Raw genomic sequence first — 26,613 nt, forward strand, 5'->3', positions numbered from 1 at the left:
TCTCCCCACAGATCTCCTGATTCTACTACTTTAGCTTGTTATTTAAAGTTACAATTGAATCTTCTTCCACTGTCCTTCAATGCTAAATCGAATACACTGTTGGATATTATTCCCTCCTCATGGGACTATTTGCTCATTGGGCGGCAATGTGGCGCAGCGGATAAAGCTGCTGCCTCGTAGTACCAGAGAGCCAGATTCAATCCTGACCTCGGGTGCTGTGTGTGGAGTTTGCACATTCTGCCTGTGAAAACATGGGTTTCCTCCAGGTACTCTGGTTTCATAAGTCGTAGAAGAAGAGTTAGGCCATTCGGCCCAGAGTCTACTCCACCATTCGATCATGGCTGGTCTATCTTTCCCTCTCAACCCCATTCTCCTGCCGTACCCCGTAGTCTTCGACATCTTTACTCACCAAGAACCTGTCAATCTCCACTTTAAAAATACCCAATGTCTTGGCCTCCACAGCCGTCTGTGAGAATGAATTCCACACATTCACCACCCTCTGACTAAAGCAATTTATTTTCATCTTCTTTCCAAAGGGACTTCCTTTTATACCGAGGCTGTGTCACGAGTGGAAACATCCTCTCCACATCCACTCTATCCAGGCCTTTCATTATTCGGTAGGTTTCAATGAGGTGTCCCCTCATCCTTCTAAACTCCAAAGTACAGGCCCAGTGCCGTCAAACACTCATCATATGTTAACCCAACCATCCCTGGGGTTATTCTCGTTAACTTCTTCTGGACCCTCTCCAACGCCAGCACATCCCTCCTCAGATATGGGCTCCAAAACTGCTCACAAACGGCTTGTCACCAGAAATCAGTTCTCCTAATTTAACATTATAAAAACAGTGCATTATTTTGAAGAAATGCTATGATAGTTTACATCATATAATCATCAGGCCAATTAAATATTAAAAACACAATAGATAAACTAGAAAAGGAAGATGCTGCCTGACCCACTGAGTTACTCCAGCATCTGCAGTTCTTTCCAGCACTCATTGCTGTTTGAGGTACCTTTGAGGCTGGAAAACTAGCAGCTGCATTTCTCCACATCACAACGTTAAATAAAATTCCAAAAACCTGCTGGTTGTGGACAACGTTGCGGCAGTCTGAAGTCATTAAAAGCAATGTGATGCATCTTTTGCCCAGTCTGTTCATAAACTTTGCTTCAAATGCAGGCCAAGTAATACAACAACCAAAAAACAAACACAAAATGCTGAAGTAACTAAGCGGTTAAGGCCACATCTCTAGAGAACATGGATAGGCGACGTTTCGGGTCGGGACAGTCTGAAGAAGGGTCCCGAGCTGAACCATCACCTATCCACGTCCTTCAGATATGCTGCCTGACCTGCCGAGTTACTCCAGCACATTGCAATCCATGTAAGGTTCAAACTTCTGCTGTTCCTTGTGTCTCCAACAACAGTCATAGCAAAACTATATAAAACACAAGTTAATCTACATTGAGATTATTGCATACGGTTCTGGTTACAGAAAGGATGTTGCTGCACTATAGGGGCTTCAGGGTAGATTTGCTGAACAATACTTGTGCTGGAAAAGATTGACTATAAAGCGAGATTGCCCAGGCTGGAGTTATTTACTTTGCACCAATGAAGGCCATATAGAGATTTAATTGAGGTGTATAAATCGAAGAGAGAGTCAGATAAAGTGCCATATCTTTAAAATAATTGGTTAAAAAAGGCAAGAAAGATTGATTGAAAGATACAGTGCAGAATCAGGCCTATCGAGTCCACTCCAACCATTCACATTAATTCAATGTGTAGGAAGGAACAGCAGATGTTGGTTTAAGATAGAACACAAAAAGCTGGAGTAACCCAGCGGATTAGACAGCATCTCTGGAGAAAATAAATAGGTGACATTTCAGGTCGAGATCCTTCTTCAGTCTTCAGTCACTCCAGTTTTTGTGTCAATCTTCACACTAGTTCAATGTTTTCTAACTTTCTCATCCACTTCTTTTGCATTAGGGGCCAATTATCCTACAATCCTGCACATCTTTGGGGTGTGAAAGGAAACCGGAGCAAATCCACACAGCTCAATGGTTCCTTTATTATCACATGTATCAAGGTACAGTGAGATTCTTTTCTTGCATATAGATCAGTAAGTTTATGGCCATACACATACAATCCATGGTTAAATACATAAAAACAGCCCTCTGAGAGCATGCAAACTCCACGCACATAGGTCAGGGTCAACCCGGGTATCTGATGTTGTGAGGCAGCAGCTCGACCAGCTGCACTATTGTTCAGACAGTGGGATCCTGGATTTCATTGTCTGAGAGGGAGGAGGGAGGGGAAAGAATACCTCAGTATAAGTTAAGAGAAAACACTAGATATCCACTTTGAGCACTGAAAGGTTCCAAGAGTTGGAGAGAACTGGAAAGTGGGTTCACCTGCTTAGCCTTGTCCATCAGTGTCCAATGGTTGTACAGGTACACCATCGATTTTCCAGCACCCTTAATTCCAGAACGTTGCCGGATTATCCATTTTTCCAGACCAACAGAGGTCACATAATAATAATTTAACAGTATACCTTTGACCCACTAATTATACCCCTCCCCCATCTCTAAAGCACCATGGTCTGCTGGAACCTAAACTATAGACTTAACAAGTAACTCTTTCTGGGCGGAGGCACACGTCCCGAAAGCGCGTGTGCCACACACAATTCTCTTGTAATGTTACCCGGATTAAAGGAGGTGCCAGACTATCAACTGCCGGAAAATTGGTGGTATATCTGTATCATAGATTTGTGCGATACAAATTCCCACCTCGCAATTGGCTTTTGTACAGACACTGCAATTACAAGTGCCTCATATACTCAGTGCACCTTGACACAGTCATACCAGTGCCTAAAGCAAAAGCACAGAAGCAACAGTTATGCTAGTTCCTCTTTTTGAAGAAAAGGAAGTTAAGAACATTTGCAACATGACAAATTAAACATGGAAGTTTCGGTAAAAATGTCAGGGCAGAAGTCCAACTATTATTTGTGCAACAATACACATTGAACTCCATTTCTGTAATTTTGGTCAGATTGGAATCCCCCAGCCTAGGGCACAGGGGAGGGGGTGGCGCAGGTGGTGGAATCTAAGTAGGTTGGCAATCTCAGAGGAAAGCAGATTATGCGATGGCTGTTGCTGCTTTGAAGAAACAATATGGGTGCAAACAATGCTATATTTCCACAACATGTATTCCAGCAATCGACACAGAGGGGGAAGGCATTGCTCAGTTTGTCACAAGATTACGTCAAGATTCTGAGGGCTGCAGTTGTGGAGCTGTTGGAGCATCAAACCAGGGATCAGGTTGTCCAAAGTTGCAAAACAAATGATTTGAGACACATGTTGTTGGAGAAAGGTGACACGCTAACATTAGGGGAAACATTGAAAATTGCCTGTTCATTTGAAGCTGTACAAAACCAATTTCAGACCATGAAATTGATAGAGGAAACCGTGTTAACAAGATTTTTGGGGGAGGGGGTTGAAGGGAGTAGATTCCGAGAGAAAAGGACGAACTTCGATGCCAAGACAGACGATAGTAGATCACGAGGAGTGCAGCGATAGAGATCCAAGCAACGGGAGGAGTGGGGCAATCCTGGGGAAGGGAGAAGGAGGAATCAACCCTAAAGGAGGGGAGAGGAGGTGGTGATCCAGGGGGAGGGGGAGGGGGATAAGGGTGGTGGGGAAGAAGGGACAACCCGAGGGAGGGAGCCGATCTGGGGAAGATCCCGGGTGAAGAGAAGAATCCTGGTGTGAAGGGGGGAGAGGAATCCCGGAGTAAAGGGGGTGGGGGAGATCTCTGGGTAAGGGGGAGAAGAGGTCTCAGGGTGACGGAGGGGGAGAGAGGTTCGGGAATGAAGGGGGGGGGGGGGGGGGGATATGGATAAAGGGGTAGACGGGGGGGGGTCCCAGTATCATGTGGTAAAGGGACAGACCCAGGGTAGGGGGGGATGGAATAGATCCCCGGGATAGGAGGGGAGATTCCCGGTGTGCAGGAGGAGGGGCAGATGTCCGGACTGCGCCGCTCCCCGGGCCTTTGCCCCATCGCTTCAGACCCGGGTCCAGCGCTCAGCTGCCCGGGGCCCAGCCACCGCCGCCACGACCCCTCCTCCCCTACGCTCCTCTCCCCCAGCTCCGACTCCTACCGGCGCGGATGCCGCCGCTGAACCTCCTCCATGGCTTGCGTCGCTCCCACCAAAGATCTTTGGCTCCCACTCTTCAGCTTCAGGCTCCGGCTCCGGCTCCTCTCGCCGACTTCCGCCCCGCACCGGAAACTCCCTGCCAGAGTATCTTTGCTCCCTTCCGTGCGTCCGTCGCCATGCGACGTAATCAGCGGGGCGGAAATGAGGACGCCGAGCTGCGGGGCGGAAATGAGGACGCCGAGCTGCGGGGCGGAAATGAGGACGCCGAGCTGCGGGGCGGAAATGAGGACGCCGAGCTGCGGGGCGGAAATGAGGACGCCGAGCTGCGGGGCGGAAATGAGGACGCCGAGCTGCGGGGCGGAAATGAGGACGCCGAGCTGCGGGGCGGAACTGGCAGCTACCCTAAGCGGTGTGGATGTGAAGCATAAGACTCCGCTTTAGGGTCTTTGCACAAGACTAGGTGGTTTTTGGCTCCGCTCTTTGGTTTTTGGTGGCTTAATCTTTGGTGCTCCGCTCTATGATCTTTGGTCTAAAGGAGGGTCTCGACCCGAAACGTCACCCATTCCTTCTCCACAGCCTGTCCCGCTGAGTTGCTCCAGCATTTTGTGTCTATCAGGAGAACACAGGTCGAGTCCGCTCAATGTACCTGCAACCATTCGCAGCACTCCCTCTGTGGAAAATATACCCTTTGGTAAATGTGCCCAGAACAGTACACAATATTCCAGTTGTGTAGTCTCACCAAGGCTCTACACAAATGCTGTGAGAGTTCCTCTTGAAATCAAAGCTAACATACCAAATACATTCCGAATTGCTTGTTGAATTCTTCCCATCAGTTAATATCAGGCCTCTCATCAGCTAGAATGCGGCCCTGACTTCCCATCTTCATCATTGGAGAGCTCTGAACTCTTTAATCGGACTTTAATGTTATGTCTTTGCACTAAACGTATCCCTTATCTGTGCATAGTGGACGGCTTGTATAATATTTTCTTTGACTCGATGACAGGCAAAAAGCTCTTCACTGTGACAATAATAAACTAAACTATATTGGCATTCAATCATTTGTCTGCAAGGACTTTTTTGTTTTAGATTTCCAGCAGGGACATTTTTTTCCTGCTTATTTTCGTCAAATGTTGTTGAAATTGCAGCAACTCTTTTTACTGGACTGAAGGGAGGCGTTGAAGTGATTCCAAATGCCTTCAGCACCACCTACAGGTACAGACGAAGTGAAGTTCTGTTGAGGACTTACAGTTCTGCATCTGAAAAAGAGGGAAAATTGCTTTCCAGAGATGCTTCCTAACCCGTTGAGTTACTCCAGCACTTTGTGCCCTTTTCTGTAAAGCTATGGTTCCACACTTTGTGCCAATGTCTGTCTGAATGTTGATGCTGCCTGAGGGTGACTGAGGAACAAAGGTGGCAGGATACTGGGAATAACTCTTTGGCGAGACGACACATTTGAGTGAAAATGAATTCTTTATTTAGAACAATAAACAGTGTTTCTTCTCAACCTGCAAGTTATTCATTAATGTTCGCCACGTTTCTCAAGGGAAGTAACAGATTGTGGGAAGTTTGAAAAACTGCAAGATCACGGTGGAGGGACTTCTTCTGCATGATTTCACTGACGATCCTGACTGCAGCAGATTCTTCTTCAAAACAGTTGACGATTTCTTTTATCGTTTCAAAATTTGCAGCATAGTAGCGTACAGCAGAGAGCCATGTACCCCTACTAGTCAAAACGGGCTGAGGTGGTAGCTGAATCTCGGGTGCCATTTCCTTGAACAACTGCACACGTGACGGTGCTTTGAGGAAGATTTTCTTGACACTAGAAACTAGTCGATCGACATTTGGAAACAAGCTACGTATGTGCTTGGCAATTCTATTCAATTCAATTCAATTCAACTTTAATGTCATTGCACAAATACTAAGTATGGGTACAACGAAATGCAGTTTTGCGTCAGTCCGTAGTAGTAGTGCATATAGAAATTTAAAAAAAAGAAGATACAGAATAATCAAAAATGCAGAATAATTAAACAATGGGGACGGAGGGACCGGAGAAATCTATCGGCGGGACTCCGAGTTCAGCAATATGATGGTATAATTGTAGAAGCTGTTCCTCATCCTGCTGGTACGAGACCTGAGGCTCCTGTACTGTCTCCCTGATGGGAGGAGGGCAAACAGTCCATGGTTGGGGTGGGAGGGGTCTTTAATGATCTTCCCAGCCCGTCTCAGACACCGTTTTCGGTGGAGGGCATCCATGGCAGGGAGCGGGGCACCGATGATGTGCTGCGCGGTTTTCACCACCCGTTGTAGTGCCTTCCTGTCCGCAACAGTGCAGCTGCTGTACCATATCGTGAAGCAGGTGGTCAGGATGCTCTCGATGGTACAGCGGTAGAAGTTGGTCAGTATCTGGGAGGACAGGTGGGCTTTCTTGAGCCTCCTCAAGAAGTAAAGGCGCTGCTGTGCCTTTTTGATCAGCTTGGAGGTGTTGAGGGACTATGAAGTCCTTGAGCTAAACATGGCAAATGCAACATTTTGGGGAATAAAACTTTAAGTCACAAACAGAAGAACATTCTCATGTTTTATACCCTCTGGCCAAAGTACAGCAAGTGAAGATGTAAACAACTGAGCAATAGTTGAGCTGTTTGACCTCCAATACTTCCGATGTCAACAAATACTCCTTTGATGGTTGACCTGCCTCCAGTATACTGATGACCACATTGGCAACATATCTCCCCACAGCATCGGTTGTCTCGTCTATTGAGATCCATATTTTGTCACATGCAACTTCATCTCAAATTATCTGAACAACAATGTTGAAGTTACTGTCAACATAATTTGTCCGTAATGATGACTCGCTTGGTATATGTTCCTCTGAGAGATTTGTTATTCCAATTTCCACAGTGGAATTCCAGCATCTATGAATCTATGAAGGCGTACGAGCGGCACCAACTAGACAGGATTGTGAAGACCGCCAGCAGGATTATTGGTGCTCCACTCCCTTTCCTGCTGGACATATACAGGAAGAGATGTATCAGCAGAACCATCTCCATCATCAAAGACCCATACCACCCATCGCATCACATATTCTCCATCCTGCCATCTGGGAAGAGGTACAGGAGCATTAGCTGCAAAACCAGCAGGATGCTCCTCAGCTTCTTCCCGCAGGCTATAAGACTGATAAACGGACTTTGCCCCCTGCCAAAGTATCGCGCACCAACCACCAACCTGGACACACTGCAGCAGAGCCACTGTCGTGCCGCTGCCGATCGGAACGCCTGTTGATGTTTAGTAGAGAGTGTTTAATTTGTTCATGATATATGTATTTTTATTTCTATTTATTTTTTACTGCACACTGAATGGACACTGGTTGAGCAACATTTTTTTGTTTCCTCTGGGTATGTGAGTACTCAGGAAAATGACAATAAAGATATACTACAATACTACAAGTCTTGCACAGATCACTCGAAAACTCAGATTTACGACTGGAGCCAGCAGTAAATGTAGTGAGGAGACAAACTTGGGTATTTCGCTTGGGTAGCCTACACCCCAGCGGTATCAACATTGACTTCTCTAATTTTAGATAGCCCGTCTTCTCCCTCCTCCCCCTTCCCAGCTCTCCTTCTAGTCCTATTGTCTCCGCCTCTTTTTCTTTTTCCCCGCATCTGCCCACATCAGTCTGAAGAAGGGTCTCAACCCGAAACGTTGCCTATTCCTACTCTCCATAGATGCTGCCTCACCTGCTGAGTTTCTCCAGCATTTTTTGTCTACCGTCGATTTTTCCAGCATCTGCAGTTCTTTATTAAATAGATCTTGGAGAAGACTGAACCAGCGGCACGAACGAATGAATGACGGACGGTGGCGCCCCTGGTTTCATCCCGGTGGTGGAAGTTTTGTTGTAAGTTATACTATGTTAACATGTTAATAACACGTTAACGTATTAACATAGAAAACATAATAGTAATCATGGTACAACTAGAGAAAATAGCATGACCTTTTAGCAAAATGGCAAAACAAGACTGATTTAGGCACTCGATCGTGAAAAAGGCATTATCCTGGTGAAATCATCAAAAAAGGCATGAAAAGGCAAATGGCATTCATGACAAAATCCTGGCTCTACTGATGACGTTCTCTTCCCGCCAAACGCAGTCACGTGACCGTTCTGATGACGAGGGTTCGATCAGTAAGTGGCTTGACCATCTTTGCTTGACCACCAGGTGGCGCCACACCCTCCTCTCCCAGGGTGCTTAATAATACAGCTTAACCCAAAGTTCTCACCATTTAATGTCCACTCTTGCCGGGTCAGCTAGGTAATCAAACACCCCCCCCTATGTGGGTCACTGTCTTCAGGCAATGGGAAGGAAAGGGTTAAAGCGAGACAAGGGTTGGGCTTGAGCAAAAAACAAAATGCCGGAGGAGCTCAATGGGCCTCCTGTAAAGATGTCATCATTCTCTCCCAGGTACACAAAATTGCTGGAGAAACTCAGCGGGTGCAGCAGCATCTATGGAGCGAAGGAAATAGGCGACGTTTCGGGCCGAAACCCTTCTTCAGACCATCATTCTCTCCCAGTTCCTCAATCTCCACCACGTCTATCAGGCTTCTTTCCAGGACCACCGATTTCATCAGGAACCATGGCTTCTCTTCTGATATCCTTTATAACTTTATATATTCAATTTCATCTACATTCTTTAGAAGGACGGGAAGGGGCCTCATTGAAAGTTACGGAATAGTGAAAGTCCTGGATAGTGGATGGGGAGCGGTTGTTTCCACCAGTGGGAGAGAGTAGCTTCAAAATAAAAGTACAAACCTTTAGAAAGGAGATGAGGAGGAATTTTTTTAGTCAGATGGTGGTGAATCGTGGGGAGTTAACTGCCATTGAAGGCTGTTGAGGCCAAGTTAATGGGTATTTTTAAGGTGGCGATTGATAGATTCTTAATTAGTACGGGTGTCAGGGGTTGTGGGGAGAAGGCAGGAGAATGGGGTTGTGAGGGAAAGATAGATCAGCCATGATTGAATGGTGGAGTAGACTTGATGGGCCGAATGGCCTGATTCTGCTCCTGGAACATATGAATTATATTAGTTGATGGTTGCCTCGCAATCTTTTCATGCACATCTGCTCTCAACCCCACCCAAACAAGAGGTGGTTCCCTTCCTCCCCATCTTTCACCCACCACCCTCTGCATCCAGCACATCCTTCAGTTCCACCTCTCACATCTTCTCTCTCATTCTCTGCATTCTGCAGGGATCACTCTTTCTTTCCACGACTCCGACTGCTCACCCCTCTTCATCCCTGGACACTTTCCTGGTGCTACACTCATCACTTCACTGCCATCCAGGGACCTAAATAGCCCTTCCAGATGCACAAAGAATCACGTGCATCTCCTCCAAACTCTGCTATTGCAATCAATGCTTGCAATATGGCCTCCACCACACTGGCACAATCGCTTTGCTGAGCACCTGCATTCTGTTCGTAATGGCCATCCTGATCCTCCGAACTGGTATTTCTACTCTCCTTCCCATGCCGATCCATCTGTCTTCATTGCCCCGGTGAAGCTCATTGCAAACTAGAAGACCAACACCTCGAACTCCACTTAGGTAGTCTACAACCCAATGGTACGAAGTGTGGCTTTCCAATTTCAGGTGTTCCTTTAACATTCCCACCGGTCTCCACCCAGGTTTTCCCTCCTTTTGTTCTCCTTTTCCAATCTTCCTCCACTGTTCACTCATCATTCTGGTTCAACCACCTGGCTCCATCTGCCCACCGCCTACATGTCTATCCACCTAGGTCCCTTCTCCCTTTGTTCATCTTTTCCATCCCACCACCTCCATTACCATCTTCACTCTCCCCTGCAGCCTGCACGAGTTCATCTGCTTGAAAAAACAACCATTCCACAAGGCTATATAACTCCTTTAATATGACGGGTCTTGTACATTTATGTTAACAAACTTTACCAACATAAAAGATACAAAGGAACACATCAATACATATCATGGGAACCCCAAAACAGCTTTAGATACGAAACAAAGCATAAATTGTGCGTGTTTAGTTTCACCGATGTGATTCGTAGACACCTAAAGATGTGAAAAAGCTTGGCCTAATTTATTACATCCTCATTCCCTCCCCTTCATTGATGGTCTGAAGTCCCGTTGAGATTATCACGGATGAAACATGAGCTGAAGAGAACCGAGATCTCAGTATTGGCAGCTAAACAAGAGGATTCAGCCTACATTTTCAATTCAATTGCGTGTACTGAGGCAAAACACATGGCCTGGCTGATTTATTTTCATAGTGCCATCCACTGCTGTTATGAATGGCTTTAATGGGAACATATTTCAGTTCCACGTCGGAAGCAAATGAACAAAACCAGAGAATAGGAAATTGTAGAAATAAGGAACTGCAGATACAGGTTAATACATAAAAGGACACAAGGTGCTGGAGTAACTCAGTGGGTCAGGCAGCATCTATGGAGAACATGGATAGGTAACGTTGTGGGTCGAGACCCTTCTTCAATCCATGCTCTCCAAAGAATCTGCCTGACCTGCTGAGTTACTCCAGCACTTTGTGTCCTTTTGAGAGTGAAGTTACTGTGCTAAATGTGAAGGCAAGGTCTCCCAACAGTCAATTCTGATCGAACCGTGACCAGTGGCCTGGTCGGTTCCTTGGCCACATGGAATGACAAGGATAGATTGAAGGGAAAATGAGCGAGGAGATGGTATTGTTTTGTGAGCTGCCATACAAGGAAGTAATTTCAACCCATCCAGTGTAAGACATAATATCGAAAATAGAAATAGTTCTACTGAATAGGAAAGATAATTAGTAATGGACAAATATGGGCAGTTTGGGTTAATTGGTATTGTGCACACAATGTTAAGATTCCCTTTTCATCATCATTATCGTGGGAAGAGGCTCCAAACACCATACTACCTTTCACACACTATCAGATTTGAATAAGAATAACCCATTTAAACAAGGTCATCTCCAAACCTTATGTAGAAATCCTCACCTTCAAAATAGAACACAAACTGCTTGAGTAACTCAGCGGGTCAGGCAGTATCTCTGAAGGACATGGATAGGCGACGTTTTGGATCGGACTTGAAGCGTCACCTACTCTTGTCCTCCAGAGATGCTGCCTGACCAGCTGAGAAACTCCAGCACATTGTGTTCTACACACAATCCGGCATCTGCAGTTCCTTGTGTCACGTTCAAAATTGAACAATTTAAAAAGGAAATTAATTACATAAATGTAGAGGTAATGTTTGTCCTTCATCGTTCCAAGTGGGCCAGAGGGTTACCCTTGTTAATCATTGTGAAAGTACAGATCAGAGTTCACCCATTTAATGGCGTAGCGAAATAAACATCACTCATGCATTCTATACTTGGGCATGTTGTTTAAGAGGCAGTCACGAGAACAGATCCCATTTCATCTGCTGTTAAAGCCCGGCAGCTTCGTAGCACAGAATCCCTAAAGTTTGTCTTAGACAATAAACAGTGTCTAAAGCAGAGACATAAGGACTATAGTTTAGTTTAGAGAAACAGAATGGAAACAGGCCTTTCAACCACGCCATTGATTACCCGTTCTTACTAGTTCTGTTACATCCACTTCCTGCACACTAGGGGCAATGTACCGAGACCAAATGTACCATGTCTTGCAATCGATCTGAAGACGGGTCCCGACCCGAAACGTCACCTAGTTCTAGAGATGCTGCCCGACCCGCTGAGTTACTCCAGCACTTTGTGTCTTTTCCCGACCGGATACTTCGCCTATTCATGTCCTCCAGAGGAGCTGACTGAACGCTGAATTATTCTAGCGGTTGTGTCTTTTTTTTTTTTTTAAGCCAGCATCTGCAGTTCCTTGCGTTTTCAATTTCTCAAGCTCCTTTACTCATCTTTCCTGTTCTGAAGGACAGGTCTTCAAACTGAAACCTGAATAGGTGACGTTTCGGGTCGGGACCGTTCCTCGCTGAATGTGCTGGGGAGGGTGGGGAGGAGAAAGCTGGAAGTTTGTCTTTTTTTTTGTCACCTTTAATTGAAAGGACAAGAATCCATCCGAAAGTGCACGAGAGGGTCTCGCAGAGACCGTGAGAGAAAGCAAACAAGTGTGCTGCACAGTGGTACTGTCTAATTTCCCCGTCCAGTGGATGAAGATAAAAATGAGACCGATCTACAGGACAAGACCGTTCCCCAAGCAAGTTATCTCGATCACAAGATGACAGCATCTTTGTTTTCTTTTATCCTAGATCACCTGATTGATATCAAACTTGCTATATTAAATAGACTGATTGCATCGTCCCTCTTCAGGGCTAGCTGACAGCCACCATGTAAAGGTACCAGTGATAAGCAAGAAGCAATATTTCATTCAATAACCACGAGGGAGATTGCTTCAAACATGAATCATTTCTGATTAGATTTTTTTTCATTAGCCAGAGTTGCTGATAGATTAAGGTTTGAGTTTACCAATATAGCAAGATAAGGTGCTAGGATTCACCACATTTACTGTAAAGCACTGACTCATGAGGCATACCGATTCATTTGCTTTAATCTACCCATTCTGCAAATGACGAAAGCTGAGTCCCATCTTACAGTCGCTGACCACGACAACTGTCCTTCCCAGTGGCCAGTTTCTTCTGGAATATTCTAATGTTGTGACCATTTAATGTTCTTCAAGTCCATGCCTTCTTGAACCATTTCCCAGAGTGGGCTACAAAATAAAATGGAGGAATGGGGGGGCAGCGGGGGAAAGGAGATGTGGAGAGAGAGACAGAAACAAAAATGAGGGAAGAGATTCAACACATCTTTCAGCCAGACTTTCTTTCCTTCTAAACTAATAAATCTAGGTTCATGAGTAGGGCGAGGTTTGGCATCGTCCCTAGCTCCCATCTCATCTCAGTTGAAACATTTACACCTCAACATCTCTTTAGTTTAGTTCAGAGATATAGCGAGTCCAAGCGACAATCGATCACCGTTCACACTAGTTCCATGTCATCCCCCTTTCTCAAACACTCCCAACACTAGGGGCAATTACAGAGGCCAATTAAAATACCAACCTGTACGTCTTTGGTGTGTGGGAGGAAACCGGAAACAGCACAAAAAGGGAACACACCTGCCAAAACGAAGGGGGAGGGGGCACCGAGAACGAGGAAGGGGGGGCAGGTTGGCAGAAGGTACAACCCCACACGGGGGACCTGGTGGGAGCCACAAAACGAAGGGGGGACCTGGCACCGAGAACAGGGGGAGGGGGGGGAGACGGACGTGCAGTGGCCAGCACTGTTCAGTTAACTTTTGTAACTTTGCGCCAAAATGTGACGACACTTGTATACCACCTAGGTGAGGTCTGCTACATGATTTTACTGGGTTGTATGCAAAACAAAGCATTTCACTGAACCTAGGTACATGTGACAATAAAGTGAAATTGAATCATTTTGTGGCCAAAGTGGGATTAGTTTAGTTTAGTTTGGAGATACAGAGTGGAAACAGACCCTATGGCCCACCGAGACCGTACCGGCCTACGATCAGCCCATACACTAGGGATAATTTACAATCTTTACCAAAGCCAATTAATCTACAAACCTGTACATCTTTAGTATGTGGGGGAAAACTGGAGCACCCGTGGAAACCTCACGCTGTCACAGAGAGACTCCGTACAGACAGCACCCGTAATCAGAAATGAACTCGGGTCTCTGGCGCTGTAAGGCATGCAATCTTTGACAAATTTCATTTTCAAAGTAGCTGCCAACCCTCAATGTTTTAACTGATGTATGCCTCACGTACCTCATCTCCCTCAACCTCCGCACTTGCTGGATGCACCGCTCTGCTATGTGGTCCACCTCCTGCTCAGTGGTGAAACGCCCAATGCCAAACCTGCAGCAACAAAAACACCAGTGTCAGACAACCACCAAACGGGTACGACCAAAACACAAACAAAACACTAAACACACTTTCTGTACGTCCTGGGAAAAAGAAAGCGGAGAACAGCCATCTCTATGCATGAAAGACACGAGGAACTGCAGGTGCTGGAATCCTGCGTGAAACACGAAGCGCTGGAGTGACCATTTAGTGCAAGGTAATCTTAGTTTACCTTGCACTGAGTGTTATTCCCTTTATCCTCTACCAGTACATTGTGGACGACTTGTTTGTAATCATGTATAGTCTTTCTGCTAACTGGATAGAACGCAACAAAAAAGCTTTTCACTGTACCTCGGCTCACTAAACTGACTCAATGGGTCAGACAACATCTCTTGAGGATACAGATAGGTGATCTTTCTCCAGACTCAGCATGAACTGAAACGTTTCCTATCCATGTTTTCTCCACCAGCCTTGAAGACAGACCGATGGAATTGGTCTATTTAATACTGTAGCTAGTGTGATATCAATCAGATGATTCGGGCTAAAAGAAAACAAAATCGTGTCATCTTGTGATCGATATACCTCGCTTGGGGAACGGTCTTGCATTGCAGATTGGTCCCATTTTATCTTCATCACCCATTGAAAAAGTTCGACAGCCCCTGTTCAGCACCCATGTACAGTTTCTCACAGAAGCTCTGCAAGACCCTCTCTTACACTATCTGTTGGGTTCTTGCCCTTTTAATTAAAGAAAGACACAAAACCCTCTTCCCTCCTCGCCCAGCATGCTTAATAGTGCAACTTAACCCAAAGCTCACACAGCCATGATCACATTGAATGGTGGTGCTGCCTCGAAGGGCCGAATGACCTACTCCTGCACCTATTGTCTATTGTCGATTTCCATGTCCATTCTTGCCAGGTTGGCAAGGAAATCAAACACCCCAATGTCATCAGGCAATGAGAAAGAAACGGTTAAAATGAGACAAGGAAAGGGCCTGAGCAAAATATAAGTTGCTGGAGAACTCAGCTGGTTGTGCAGCAACTGAGGAGAAAAATGGACATGATCTGCCCATTCCCTCCATAGATGCTGCCTGGCCTGCTGAGTTCCTCCAGTGCTTTGTTTTTCTGCTCGAGAATCCAGCATCTCCAGTTGCAAATGTCCGCAAGATGGCAGCTATTTGGTTTCCCCAAAAAAATCTAAGCAAAGAACATAAAAAGACAGGTTGAATGAAGAAGTGAGGTGCTGAAGGTGAATAATCAAATCCAGAGGAAAACTGAGGGTAAGTTGGAGAGAGCGGAGCAGAGGGAGGGACCACTGTTCTGCGCTACATTGGGGATTTTGTTATTTTCAAGAGTGTTTAATTGGCGTATGTACTTACAACAGAATAACACGTCTGTAAACACTGGTATTCAAAAGATAGCACAATACACAAAAAAAAGCAATAAAAGCCCCGTCCATAGTGCAACCAAGACAGTCCATAGTTCGAGGCTTAGTTGGTGTTTGTCGTGTTCAAGAGCCTGGTGGTTGTTGGGACGAAGCTGTTCCTGAACCTGGAGCAAACCAAGTCAACAGCCTGAAAGGGGAGCCAAACCTCCTACCTGATTGAAGAATGTGCCAAATCTTCATCAGCTCCAATCGCTCGCAAGACATAGGAAGGCTCCAGAGAGGCTGACGTACACGCACTGAAAATACACACACAATGCACACCGCTGAAGTGAATCTTAATTGAGTAAAATGCAACTTTCACATTAGCTTGACCTTTTGGAAATTATTGGTTAAGATTCACGTTAAGCCACAGGCAGGTGGTAATGAAGAGTAAATATCATCATGAAAAGACTTGGAATGATTGAAAGATACAGGGTGGAAACAGACCCTTCAGCCTCACTGCACCAGAGGCCTGGATTCGATCCTGACATCAGGTACTGTCTGTATGGACTTTGCACATTCTCCCAGTCATCTGGGGAGTGGGTGGTTTGGGTGGGCGCAGCTATGGGCACCCGCATGGGCCACAGCTATGCCCGCCTCTTTGTAGGGTACCTTGAAGGGTTTCAGCCCGAAACGTTGCCTATTTCCTTCACTCCATAGATGCTGCTGCACCCGCTGAGTTTCTCCAGCATTTTTGTGTACCTTGAACAATCCCTGTTCCAGGCGTACACAGGCCCTATCCCCGATGTAAGATTATGAGAGGTATAGAGAGTGCCGAATGGAAAGAGGGAAAGGTTTAAAGAGAGAGGATGAAGTTATAAAGGAGATCTGAGAGGTACGTCTTTTTTAAAACAGAGTGGCTGATATCTGGAACGTGCAGCCAGAGACAATGGTGGAATCAGGTATATTACTGTGTTCAAGAGGCATTTAGACCGACGCTTAAATAGGAAAAGCATAGAAGAATCCAGCCCGAATGCAGGAAAGTAGAATTAGTGTAGACAAGTAAAATGTTCAGCACGATGTAGTGGACCGTGGAGCCTTTTTCTATACTAAACGACTGTGGCCAACTCTTGTGTCTAATTTAAACTTCTTGTTGAATAGAGGCTTCTAAAGGCAAAACAGATACACAATGAATGCTGTTTTTGCGCAATAATCCTCTACATGATTATACTCAGTAACATGGTATTATCAAGTGAGACTAATACACTACCTTCCAGATGAGAGGGCTACATCCTTCAAAGCCATCAGAAGACTCTCTCCTTCCACATAGGCAAATGAGAGGTTAATGCAGCCTGCAGGAACCAGGTAAAATACACATTGTCATTCTTTCCAACACAATAGTAACCACAAACAAGTAAGCCCACAATTTGCATAGGTAATTAATATCCAAAACAGCACAGGGTGGCACAGTGGTGCAGCTGGTAGAGTCACTGCCTAATGACGCTGGGACCCTTCTTCAGACTGATTGTGGTGGGGAGGGGAGGGAGAAAGCTGGAAGTATGTGTCTTTTTTTGTCACCAATTGAAAGGGTAAGAACCCAACAGAAAGTGTCCAGAGCGAATATGTACAAGGTTGCCGCACAGGGACACTTTTCTCTTCCAGTGGGGAGTAAAGAAAAAAGTGAGACCAATCTGAAGTGCAAGACCGTTCCCCAAGCGAGGAACCTAAACCCTTTAGGCGTGCGAGGACGAATCAGTCACCGTACCTGCATACCGCTGCACAGGATCTCCATTGAGAATCACATCAGGGATCGCATCCATTATCTTTGACACCAAACGCTTGGCCAACTTTGACACGTGCTTGTGATCAAGCTGCAGAAACACACGCAGCCACGTTAAAACATGCAAAAACACAGAACAGCTTAAAATTGCAATGTTCATATTATAGTAAGGGACTATAGACAGGTGCAGACTTAACAGTTTCTCTGCCTTTTCTAACGCTAGACAGCAGCTAGCAACTATACAACTTTTCCATTAAAAATCTTCAATTTTAAGTAACACACTCCTCTTCTCTTCCCCATGCCCCCAACCCCCACTCTGATACGCACCCTTTTCTCCCACCATTCTGTCTCTCTTCCCCCAACATCATTCCCCCCCCCCCCCCCTCATTCCACCTACATCCCTTCCTCCGACTACATTTCACCCTTCCCTTCTCAATTGATACCGTTTTGTCCCTTTTTCAATGTAGCCCTTATCCACCCATCTGCCAATCAACCAGTGATGTAACCTGGGGTCATTGGGTGTTTCGGGTCTTTCAACATCAGACACTCGCCCAGGTAACCCAGCCATGGTTGATCAGACCACAACGTGTTCAAGTGGCATTCGCTCCTCCCATGGACCTCCTCTCCTGATCCAGAGCCATCTTGAGGCCTTCTCCGCTGCCTCTGTGGTGTTCTTGATGGCTCTTCTCCTCTCCATTCCGTTGATGCCCAGTGCACTCAAGGCTTTGTAGACCGATTGCCCTGCAAAACCTCTGCAGCCAACCACACCTTGCCTTCCAGCCCCGCTTACGGCAGTTAATCTTCTCATCTCTAACTTTTGTCCAACCATCTGCCTAGCAAAAACCTCTTTCACCTGCATCGATCGTCTGAAGTTGGGTCTCGATTCAAAATATCACCCATTCCGTTTCTCTAGAGATGCTGCCTGACCCGCTGAGTTACTCTCTCAGTTTGTGTCCATCTTGGATGAAAACCAGCATCTGCAGTTCCTTGCCAGGCTTTGTCCTGTCCCACCTCTCTTCCAGCTTTCTTCCTCCCCATCCCCATCGGTCTGAAGAAGGGTCCCGACCTGAAACGTCACCTATCCATGTTCTCATGAGATGCTGGCTGACCCACTATTCCAGCACTTTGTGTCTTTTTTTTATAAACCAGCCTCTGCAGTTCCTTGTTTTACTAAAAACCTTTGTTGTACACTCACCTCCATCTCCTGCATTCCTATCTCACAGGCCGCCCCAAGCCCGACGACCAGCGGAGTTGGAACTGTACCCGACCGCAGGCCCCGCTCCTGCCCCCCGCCGCTCTGCAAGGCTTCAATCCGCACCCGGGGCCGCCGCCGGACGTACAACGCACCAATTCCTAACGGGGTTTCAGAGCAAGGTGGGAGTGTGGGGTAGACGGGACAAAACAATCGTACACCAATGTTAAAAGTTAATAACAGTGACAAAATATACTGATCACACAGCAGCACCGTGGTTGAGCTACTGCCTCAGCGCCAGGGGTCCGGGTTCAATCCTGAGCTCAGATGTTGTCTGGGTGGAGCTTGCACGTTCTCCATGACCACATGGGCTTCCTTTCTGTTCTCCCCGCTGCCCCTCCCCCCCCCCTCCTTTGTGTCTCACCTGGGTTCTCACTTATCTTTCTCCTCTTCTTCACCCTCCAGCTTCACAATTCATAATTCTTCACTCCTTTTATCTCACACCTTCTGTCTTTTTATCTCTGGCCTTTGCCCAACCATCTGCCTATCAACCCCTCCCCCCCCCCCCCTCTTCACCTGCATCCACCTATTCACCAAGCTTTATCCTGCCCCTCCTCTCTTCCAGCTTTCTCTCTTCCCCCGCCACAATCATTCCGAAGAAGGGCCTCTAACCAAAATGTCGCCTATCCATGTCTCCAATCAATTTACTATAAAATTTACTACACAATAACAGATTTCCAATGCTGCACATATAAAAACGATTAGTCAAAATAAAATTGAAGAATTCCTCATAAAACAATTTTCTACCAAGTTAGACTGCTTGTAATTAAGCAATATGTCAACTGTTTGGACAGTCCGAAAATTCAAAAGTATAAATACATATTTACTGCACCAATTTATTTGCTCCAGATTCCAGCATCTGCAGTCTCTTGTATCTACCTATGATACTGCAGTTGTTTTGAATCTCTTGATCTGTTGCTCAGATGTAAAACTCTCTGTAGAGCAGACAAAATGTGCTGGATTACTCAGCGGGGTCAGACAGTATCTCTTACAAAAAAGGATGGGTGACATATCGGGTAGGGACGCTTCTCCAGACTGAAAATTCTGAGAGACTCTCAGTCTGAAGAGGGGTTCGGACCCGAATTGTCACGCATACTCTTTCTCCAGAGATGTTGCCTGATCCGCTGAGTTACTCCAGTGCTTTATGTATATCTTCGGTACAAACCAGCACCTGCAGTCCCTTCCTACACATCTTGCCTGTAGAGCAGATTCAATCTCCCCCAAAATGGGTGACCCTCTTCAGGGTGTGCACTGAAGCACATCTCTGGATTCAATCTGGATTAAAAACTACACCTGCACAGTTTAACAATTTATAAGAAAGCTTTTTCTAAATATAATATTAATTTCAAGTAATTTTATTGTGTTTCTGATGAACTGTAAGTAACAGACAACGGGACTAAATTCTGTACCTTTCGGTCCATAGATTTTGTGACCGCTGATCGACAGCAGATCGATTTTCATTTTGTTCACATCAAGGGGAATTTTCCCAACAGCTTGTGCGGCATCCGTATGAAAAAATACCTTCTTAGTTTTACAAATGTGACCTGCAGATAACAAAAATTAATTGATAGATGGATGTAGAGTCATACAGCACCGAAACAGTTTCTTCAGCCCAGGGCACAAAGATGGTCCCACTTGCCCGCGTTTGCCCCATATCCCTCTAAACCTTTTCTATCCATGTACCTTTCCAAGTGCCTTGTAAGAGAAAGATCATCCCTCAACCAATACCCTCTCGCCCTTTATAAAGGCAGCGGAGCAGTTGGGAAAGCTGCTAACTCACACCACCTGGGTTCGATCCTGACCTTGGGTAATGTGTGGAGTTTGCACGTTCTCCCTTTGACTACGTGGGTTCCAGTTTCCTCCCACATCGTAAAGATATATAGGTTTGTAGGTTAATTGCCCCTCTGTAAATTGCGCTAGTATACACAGAGTACCTGCTAAAATGGGATAATTTAGGTCAAGCGTGAACAATTAATTGATGGTTGCTATGTACTCGGTGGGCTGAAGGGCCAGTTTCATGCTGTATATTACAATCAATTCAATCAAGCTAGTGCCTTGAGCCACACAAACAAACACAACCGAAGTTTGACCGAGAAAATAGCTTTCACAACGACCAAATTAAGACGAGGACACCAACTTTTAGTTCTCCATTGCAAATTAATACCTTCTTCTACAAGGAACACCCAGTTACATAAAAATTATACTTGGCTGTAGAATGCCTGTGATCAGTTAGCATCCTGGCATTATCGGGGTCCCGAATGGAACACATTCTAGAAGAACAAGTGAGTGTTAACATACCTATATCGTCAATTGGTTGCTTTACCCCAATTTCATTGTTCACAGTCATTATTGACACCACACTCGTATCCGGTCTAATTGCTTTCTCCAATTCCTAATAAGTATAGATATAACTGTTAGTTGGAAAACAACTTGGCTTTAAATAAAACAACCCCTTCCAACCCCTTGCGGCAGCGATCCAGTTGGCTGTGGTCAATGTTCCCCATTTCTCCGCCCGAATCTCCACACTCCAGTCCAGAAACTATACAAGTCTTTGATTATTTCTACTGCTTTGAGGCAGCATGAGATCAACACCTGAAGAAAGGGTTAAATTCTGGGGGGGGGAAAAAACAGGAAAAATACTTGAAATAGCAAAAATAAAGACTTGCCTCCAAATCAATAAGGCCATTTGTTTTCACCGGTAGATAGGTAACTTCAAAGCCCTCAGTCTCAAGCATGCGGCAAGAATCCAGTACACATTTGTGCTCTGTCTGTGTCGTGATGACGTGCTTCTTTTTGGCTTTGTAAAACCTTGCAACACCCTGGTAATAACAGAACAAAAATAGATCTATAGCACAAGAATGTAACCTATAAAAATAAAGGCGAAGACAAGCTTAGCTTTATATTTCAGAATCAGTTAGCATAAGAGCGCCAGAGACCAGGGCCTGTTTCCATGCTGTATCTCTAAATCTAAATTACTCTTGGGAGATTTCATTCACCTCAAATTAATGTCATTTTTACAGTATACCAGAAAAAACTGTTTAAAATTATGACGACAGACCACAATATTGGTCTTTCATCCCTCCCAAATACACCAAGTTAACCCACAAGATCAACGGGCAATGAAACCGGTTAACCGTCAGTAAATGATACATTGGGCTGAACACCAAGCCACTGAAATGGAGAACTTACCTTGATGGCGATATTGTTCGATTCTGTCGCACCACTGGTGAAGATAATTTCTCTCTCGTCAGCTCCAATCACAGCAGCTGTTTGCTGAAGTAACAAATGATTTCATGAAACAAAAATGAATGTTGACAAAAAACTATCATACTTGGTTTCTAAAAAATACTTCTCACCCAAATTCTCACCCAAATTCTATAGGAAAATACACAATATTTGGGCAGGACTAAAGAGCAATTCAAAGAATGAAAAATCATAAACCCACACTAATATTCTGAAAATATCTTAGAAATACACTGAGCTGCAGGAAAGGAGGATTAGTCTTACAACATATTGATTATGGAGGAGGAAGAGATTAAAAAAACATTAAGCAAAAGCAAATGTCCAAATGCCGATTGCAATTAACTCTCAGCCAAAAACTGATCCAACTCAGAATTCAAGTATGCTAATTGTAATTAAAGAGAGCTGGCAGAGCTACGAGGAAAAATGCTCACCTTTCTCGCTTTCTCCATGGCTGCCTCACTCTCCCAGCCATATGCATGTGTTCTTGAATGAGGGTTACCATAATAGTTGACCAGATAAGGGAGCATTGCATCCAACACTCGCGGATCCTAGAGGTTAATTGGGAACATTAAGCACGCTGGTAACACAGTGGCATACATTGCACTGTCATGACTTGGGGACAAGACCAGAGGCCCATATCAGTGTCTTCAATTTAAATAATACTAAGACACAGAACCTAATCTGAGGAAATACATTCTTGCCATAGAGGGAGTACAGAGAAGGTTCACCAGACTGATTCCTGGGATGTCAGGACTTTCATATGAAGAAAGACTGGATAGACTCGGCTTGTACTCGCTAGAATTTAGGAGATTGAGGGGGGATCTTATAGAAACGTACAAAATTCTTAAGGGGTTGGACAGGCTAGATGCAGGAAGATTGTTCCCGATGTTGGGGAAGTCCAGAACAAGGGGTCACAGTTTAAGGATAAGGGGGAAATCTTTTAGGACCGAGATGAGAAAAAAGATGAGAGTGGTGAATCTCTGGAATTCTCTGCCACAGAAGGTAGTTGAGGCCAGTTCATTGGCTATATTTAAGAGGGTTAGATGTGACCCTTGTGGCTAAAGGGATCAGGGGGTATGGCGAGAAGGCAGGTACAGGATACTGAGTTGGATGATCAGCCATGATCATATTGAATGGCGGTGCAGGCTCGAAGGGCCGAATGGCCTACTCCTGCACCTATTTTCTATGTTTCTAACATGCAAGGAACAGTGGTAGATATTCAAACTGCCTCTGTAATGCTCGATAATAGTTTATCCCAGTCAAAAAGCGATGTGGCATAATCAATGGTTAACAAAGGAGGTAAAAGGTAATGGAGATACTAGAAACTGCAGCTGCACCTTTAAGGAAATAAAGACACAAAGTACTGGAGTAAGCGGATCAAGCATCGGTGGAGAAGATGAATAGGTGATGTTTTGGGTCAGGACCCTTTTTCAGACTGATTGGGGGGGGGGGGGAGGGGGGAGAAAGCTTGAAGAAAAGTAGGGACAAGAGTAAGCCTGGCTTTAACTTTTAATCATGTTAAATTGGAAAATTGGCTTTCAAAGTGGCACGGGCATGTTGTAGACCAGAGGACTGAGAAACATTTTTAATTCAGTAGCAGGTCCAAAACATTTAGAAGGGAGAAAAATAATTTGGGATTTAAGGGCACAACCATAACAATGAAGATGACACTTCATAGCAATATCAATGAGGCACCTCCTAATGGATTAATTACCCTTTATTTCAACATCATCAGTACATATTGCAGCATGCAAACTGGTGTTTATGTTTACCTAGAAAACCTGTCACCAAAACATTCCGACAATTGGGAGAAATTATGAATGTCCTCAGGTTCAGATTAGGTTTATTATTGTCAAGTGTACTGAGCCAACATCACTTAAAGGAATGCAACAGAGTAAGATAGTTGCTAAAGCAAAATGCTGTAATGGTCAACGAAAACCAGATCTCAGAAAATAAATGTTTGACAAAAGTCTGTACCAGTGGTGTTGTTGCTTGGAAATCGAAGTATAGAGGTCGGAGTTCATTTTCTTGATTTATTGAAGCCTTGCCATCTAGAGTGTTTGAAAATTAAGCAAGAATTCAAGGAAACAGGATCAACAAGGAAGTTCAGTCAGTTATTGGGCCTTACATACATTATGCAGACCACGCACTGCCTCTTTCTTCCCCACCCCTCTTTGCCCCCCACTAACTCTCTTAACATATTCTTCCCTGCATTCACTCTGTTCCCTCCAACATCCCATGTAGTCCCCTTCCTCACTACCACTCTCCTCATCTCCACCTCCACATTCCCACTCCCCCCCTCCATTCTCCTCCTCACCCCCGTCCTCAACCCCTCCCCTCCATATCCCTACTCCCCCCCTCCATTCTCCTCCTCACCCCCGTCCTCAACCCCTCCCCTACATAGCCCCCCTCCACCCTCCTAACCCCGTCCCCTACCCTCACCCTCCTAACTCCGTCCCCTACCCTCACCCCCTCCACCCTCCTAACCCCGTCCCCTACCCTCACCCCCCCTCCACCCTCTTAACCCCGTCCCCTACCCTCCCCCCCCCCCCCCACCCTCCTAACCCCGTCCCCTACCCTCGATTCTCCTCCTCACCCCATCCCTCCTCAACCTCCATCTCACCCCCACCTCGCTCAGCAGCCGCCCCTCGGGCCTGCGACAGGCTGAGCCACCGACACCAGGCCCCGCGGGCGGCGGGGAGCAGCCGGATGGAACGGTGGAACCACATCTGTAGCTGCTGTGCGCCAACTGCCTGAGCCGCAAGGCCGTGTGGAGCAAAGATGATAGAAGGCTCTAGTATCCGGGATCTTTGGTGTGGAGGGACAGAGACACCCACCGACCGGAAACCAGGCTTGACCCTTCACCCTGACAACGGACGTGAGATACCGCGCCGGTCACGTGGGTCGACATTTAAAGCCATAAACTGGGAGTTCATTCACTCGAACAAACATTTTGAAGGAACCGAGCGGAATTGTTTTTTTAATCATATTAAGAATTGCAATCGGGAGCAGCCTGCAGCTTGTACAGGAACAGTGGGTAGAAGAGAGGGAGAGGTCGGGAGATACAAACTGCGGGCGGGGGGAAATAGGCTAGGGTGGATGGGCCGAAGGGTAAGAAGAAGTCAGGGGTACAATGGGGATTGGTGCAGTCGAGGGTGTCCAATCGGTAGGTTATTGGGGAAGCCAAGCGTCAGGCTCCACTGGTATTCGTTCATTTCTTGTCACATTTAAATAGAAACAGTGAGGAACTTTAAAAGACTGAGGGGGGGTCTTTGAAACATCGAATAGTGAAAGGCATGGTAAATATGAGGATCTCTCCACTAGTGGGCGAGTCTAGGACCAGAGGCCATAACCACAGAATAAGCGAGTTCGGTATTCCGACTGCGCATGCCCAGGTCACTCGCTATAAACATTCTCAGCAGCTGTTGTGCTGCGTTGTGTGTAGGCCTGCGTTTCGTCCGTGGCCGCAGTCGCGCCCGGGTCCCTGACACTGCAGGCGCTGTTGAGCCGTCCCCTCCCGGGTGACCCGTTCCTGTCCGGGGTGGCCCTGGGCTGGCGGGGCGGTGGTGGGCGCTGACTTGCAGCTGGCGCGCTGGCTCCAGAGGGTGGCCCATTCCCCGGTGGCCGTCGGCGGCGCCTCTCGCCTTGTCCAATGGCTGTCGGTTACCCCTCGATGCCAGCAGGGGCCGAGCGCCGGGGATGCTGCCTATCCCGCTGACTTGCTGCAGCGTTTTGTGTGTGTCCCCGTTGATGGCTGGTGCTCGCCTTTTGCAGGCACCTGGGGGGGGGTCAAGTAGTTCCCATCCACTGATTTGCTCGCCAATGCCAAATGTTTTAGCAGGACCATTTACTTGAGACTTAATCACAGCCTTGGTCTATAGACCAAGGCGAACAATTCCAGAGGCGAGAGTGGCTGCCCTTGATATACTTTACAAAGTGTGGCATCGGGGCACTTTGATAAAACTGAAGTCAGAGGGCATTAAAGGGAATCACTCCAGAAGTTGGGACCTCCCTTGCACAAATGAAAGGTGGTTATGGAGATCAATCTTCCAAGCCCCAGGACTTTACTGCAGGATTTCCGAAGGGCAGTGTCTCAGGCACAACTATCTACAGCTGCTCAATGGTTTTGATTGCTAATGATTGCATAATGTTCAATAATATTTGCCACTCATTAGCAAAGAGAGCACCATGCCTGAATGCAGCAAGACCTAGACAATCTGAAGAAGGGTTTCGGCCCGAAACGTTGCCTATTTCCTTCGCTCCGTAGATGCTGTTGCACCCGCTGAGTTTCTCCAGCACTTTTGTCTACCTTGAGGACCTAGACAATATTCAGCTCCAATAAGTGGCAAGCACATTTGTGCCAAGGATTGACCATTTCCAAAAGGGTGCATCAAACACCTACCCTTGACATTCAATGGGATTACCATTGCCAAGTCTCCTACCATCAATAATAGGGGTGAGGAGGTGGTCAGTTATTTAAAAATTCTACAGCAGTAGCCACACAAATACCACAGCCACAATAGATCAGAGGTATTCTGCATAATGGAGGACATCTGAACATGAACAATACTTTGAATGATCAAGGTATAGAGGGATTAGTACAGATAGGCAGAGATGTGGTGGGCCAAATGGTCCGTATCTATGTTATGTGGGTTTCAAAGTCAGTTTATTGTCACATGTACCAATTAAGGTACAGTGTAATTTGAGTTACTGTACAGCCATACTGTGAAAAGCAACACACCACACAACCACATAAAAGTTAACATAAACATCCATCAGTGGATTCCAGATTCCTCACTGTGATGGAAGGCAGTAAAATTAAATCTTCTTCCTCTTTGTTCTCCCGCAGACGGGGCGATCAAACCCCCCCCCCCACAGCCGACGATTATGTAAAACATAACTCTATTACGTCATAAGACACAGCACTAGAGCACAGGAGAAACTCAGCAGGTAGAGCAGCATTTGCAGATATAAAGGGATAGTCGATATT

At 45.9% G+C, this 26,613-nt stretch overlaps 2 protein-coding genes across 4 annotated transcripts in view; both read right to left on the reverse strand.

Moving 5' to 3' along the window:
• The window catches only part of stk4 (serine/threonine kinase 4), a 108,425-nt gene extending 104,151 nt beyond the window's left edge, over positions 1–4,274 (reverse strand). For both annotated transcript variants that reach the window (XM_033041755.1, XM_033041754.1), the window contains exon 1: positions 4,150–4,274. In XM_033041755.1, coding sequence (XP_032897646.1) covers positions 4,150–4,181 — 32 coding nt within the window. In that variant the 5' untranslated portion in view covers positions 4,182–4,274. The remainder of the gene's footprint in view (positions 1–4,149) is intronic.
• Positions 4,275–10,033: 5,759 nt separating this feature from the next.
• On the reverse strand, positions 10,034–24,500 carry nfs1 (NFS1 cysteine desulfurase). Of its 2 annotated transcripts, none has more exons than XM_033041757.1 (13): positions 24,247–24,500; positions 23,601–23,674; positions 22,055–22,171; positions 21,570–21,653; positions 21,047–21,199; positions 20,679–20,772; positions 19,790–19,924; positions 18,324–18,481; positions 17,114–17,219; positions 16,619–16,700; positions 15,582–15,665; positions 13,911–14,000; positions 10,034–12,840 (listed from the first exon to the last, which is right to left on the reverse strand). In XM_033041757.1, the coding sequence occupies exons 1-13, from the start codon at positions 24,350–24,352 to the stop codon at positions 12,777–12,779; spliced, it is 1,347 nt and encodes a 448-aa protein (XP_032897648.1). In that variant the 5' UTR covers positions 24,353–24,500; the 3' UTR covers positions 10,034–12,776. The 2 variants fall into 2 exon arrangements, with proteins under 2 accessions (XP_032897648.1, XP_032897649.1); XM_033041758.1 differs by having other exon boundaries at positions 10,440–12,840; positions 24,253–24,465.
• Positions 24,501–26,613: the final 2,113 nt, after the last annotated feature.

This window comes from Amblyraja radiata, chromosome 23 (assembly GCF_010909765.2).
Source record: "Amblyraja radiata isolate CabotCenter1 chromosome 23, sAmbRad1.1.pri, whole genome shotgun sequence".
NCBI classification, from domain to species: Eukaryota; Metazoa; Chordata; class Chondrichthyes; order Rajiformes; family Rajidae; genus Amblyraja; species Amblyraja radiata.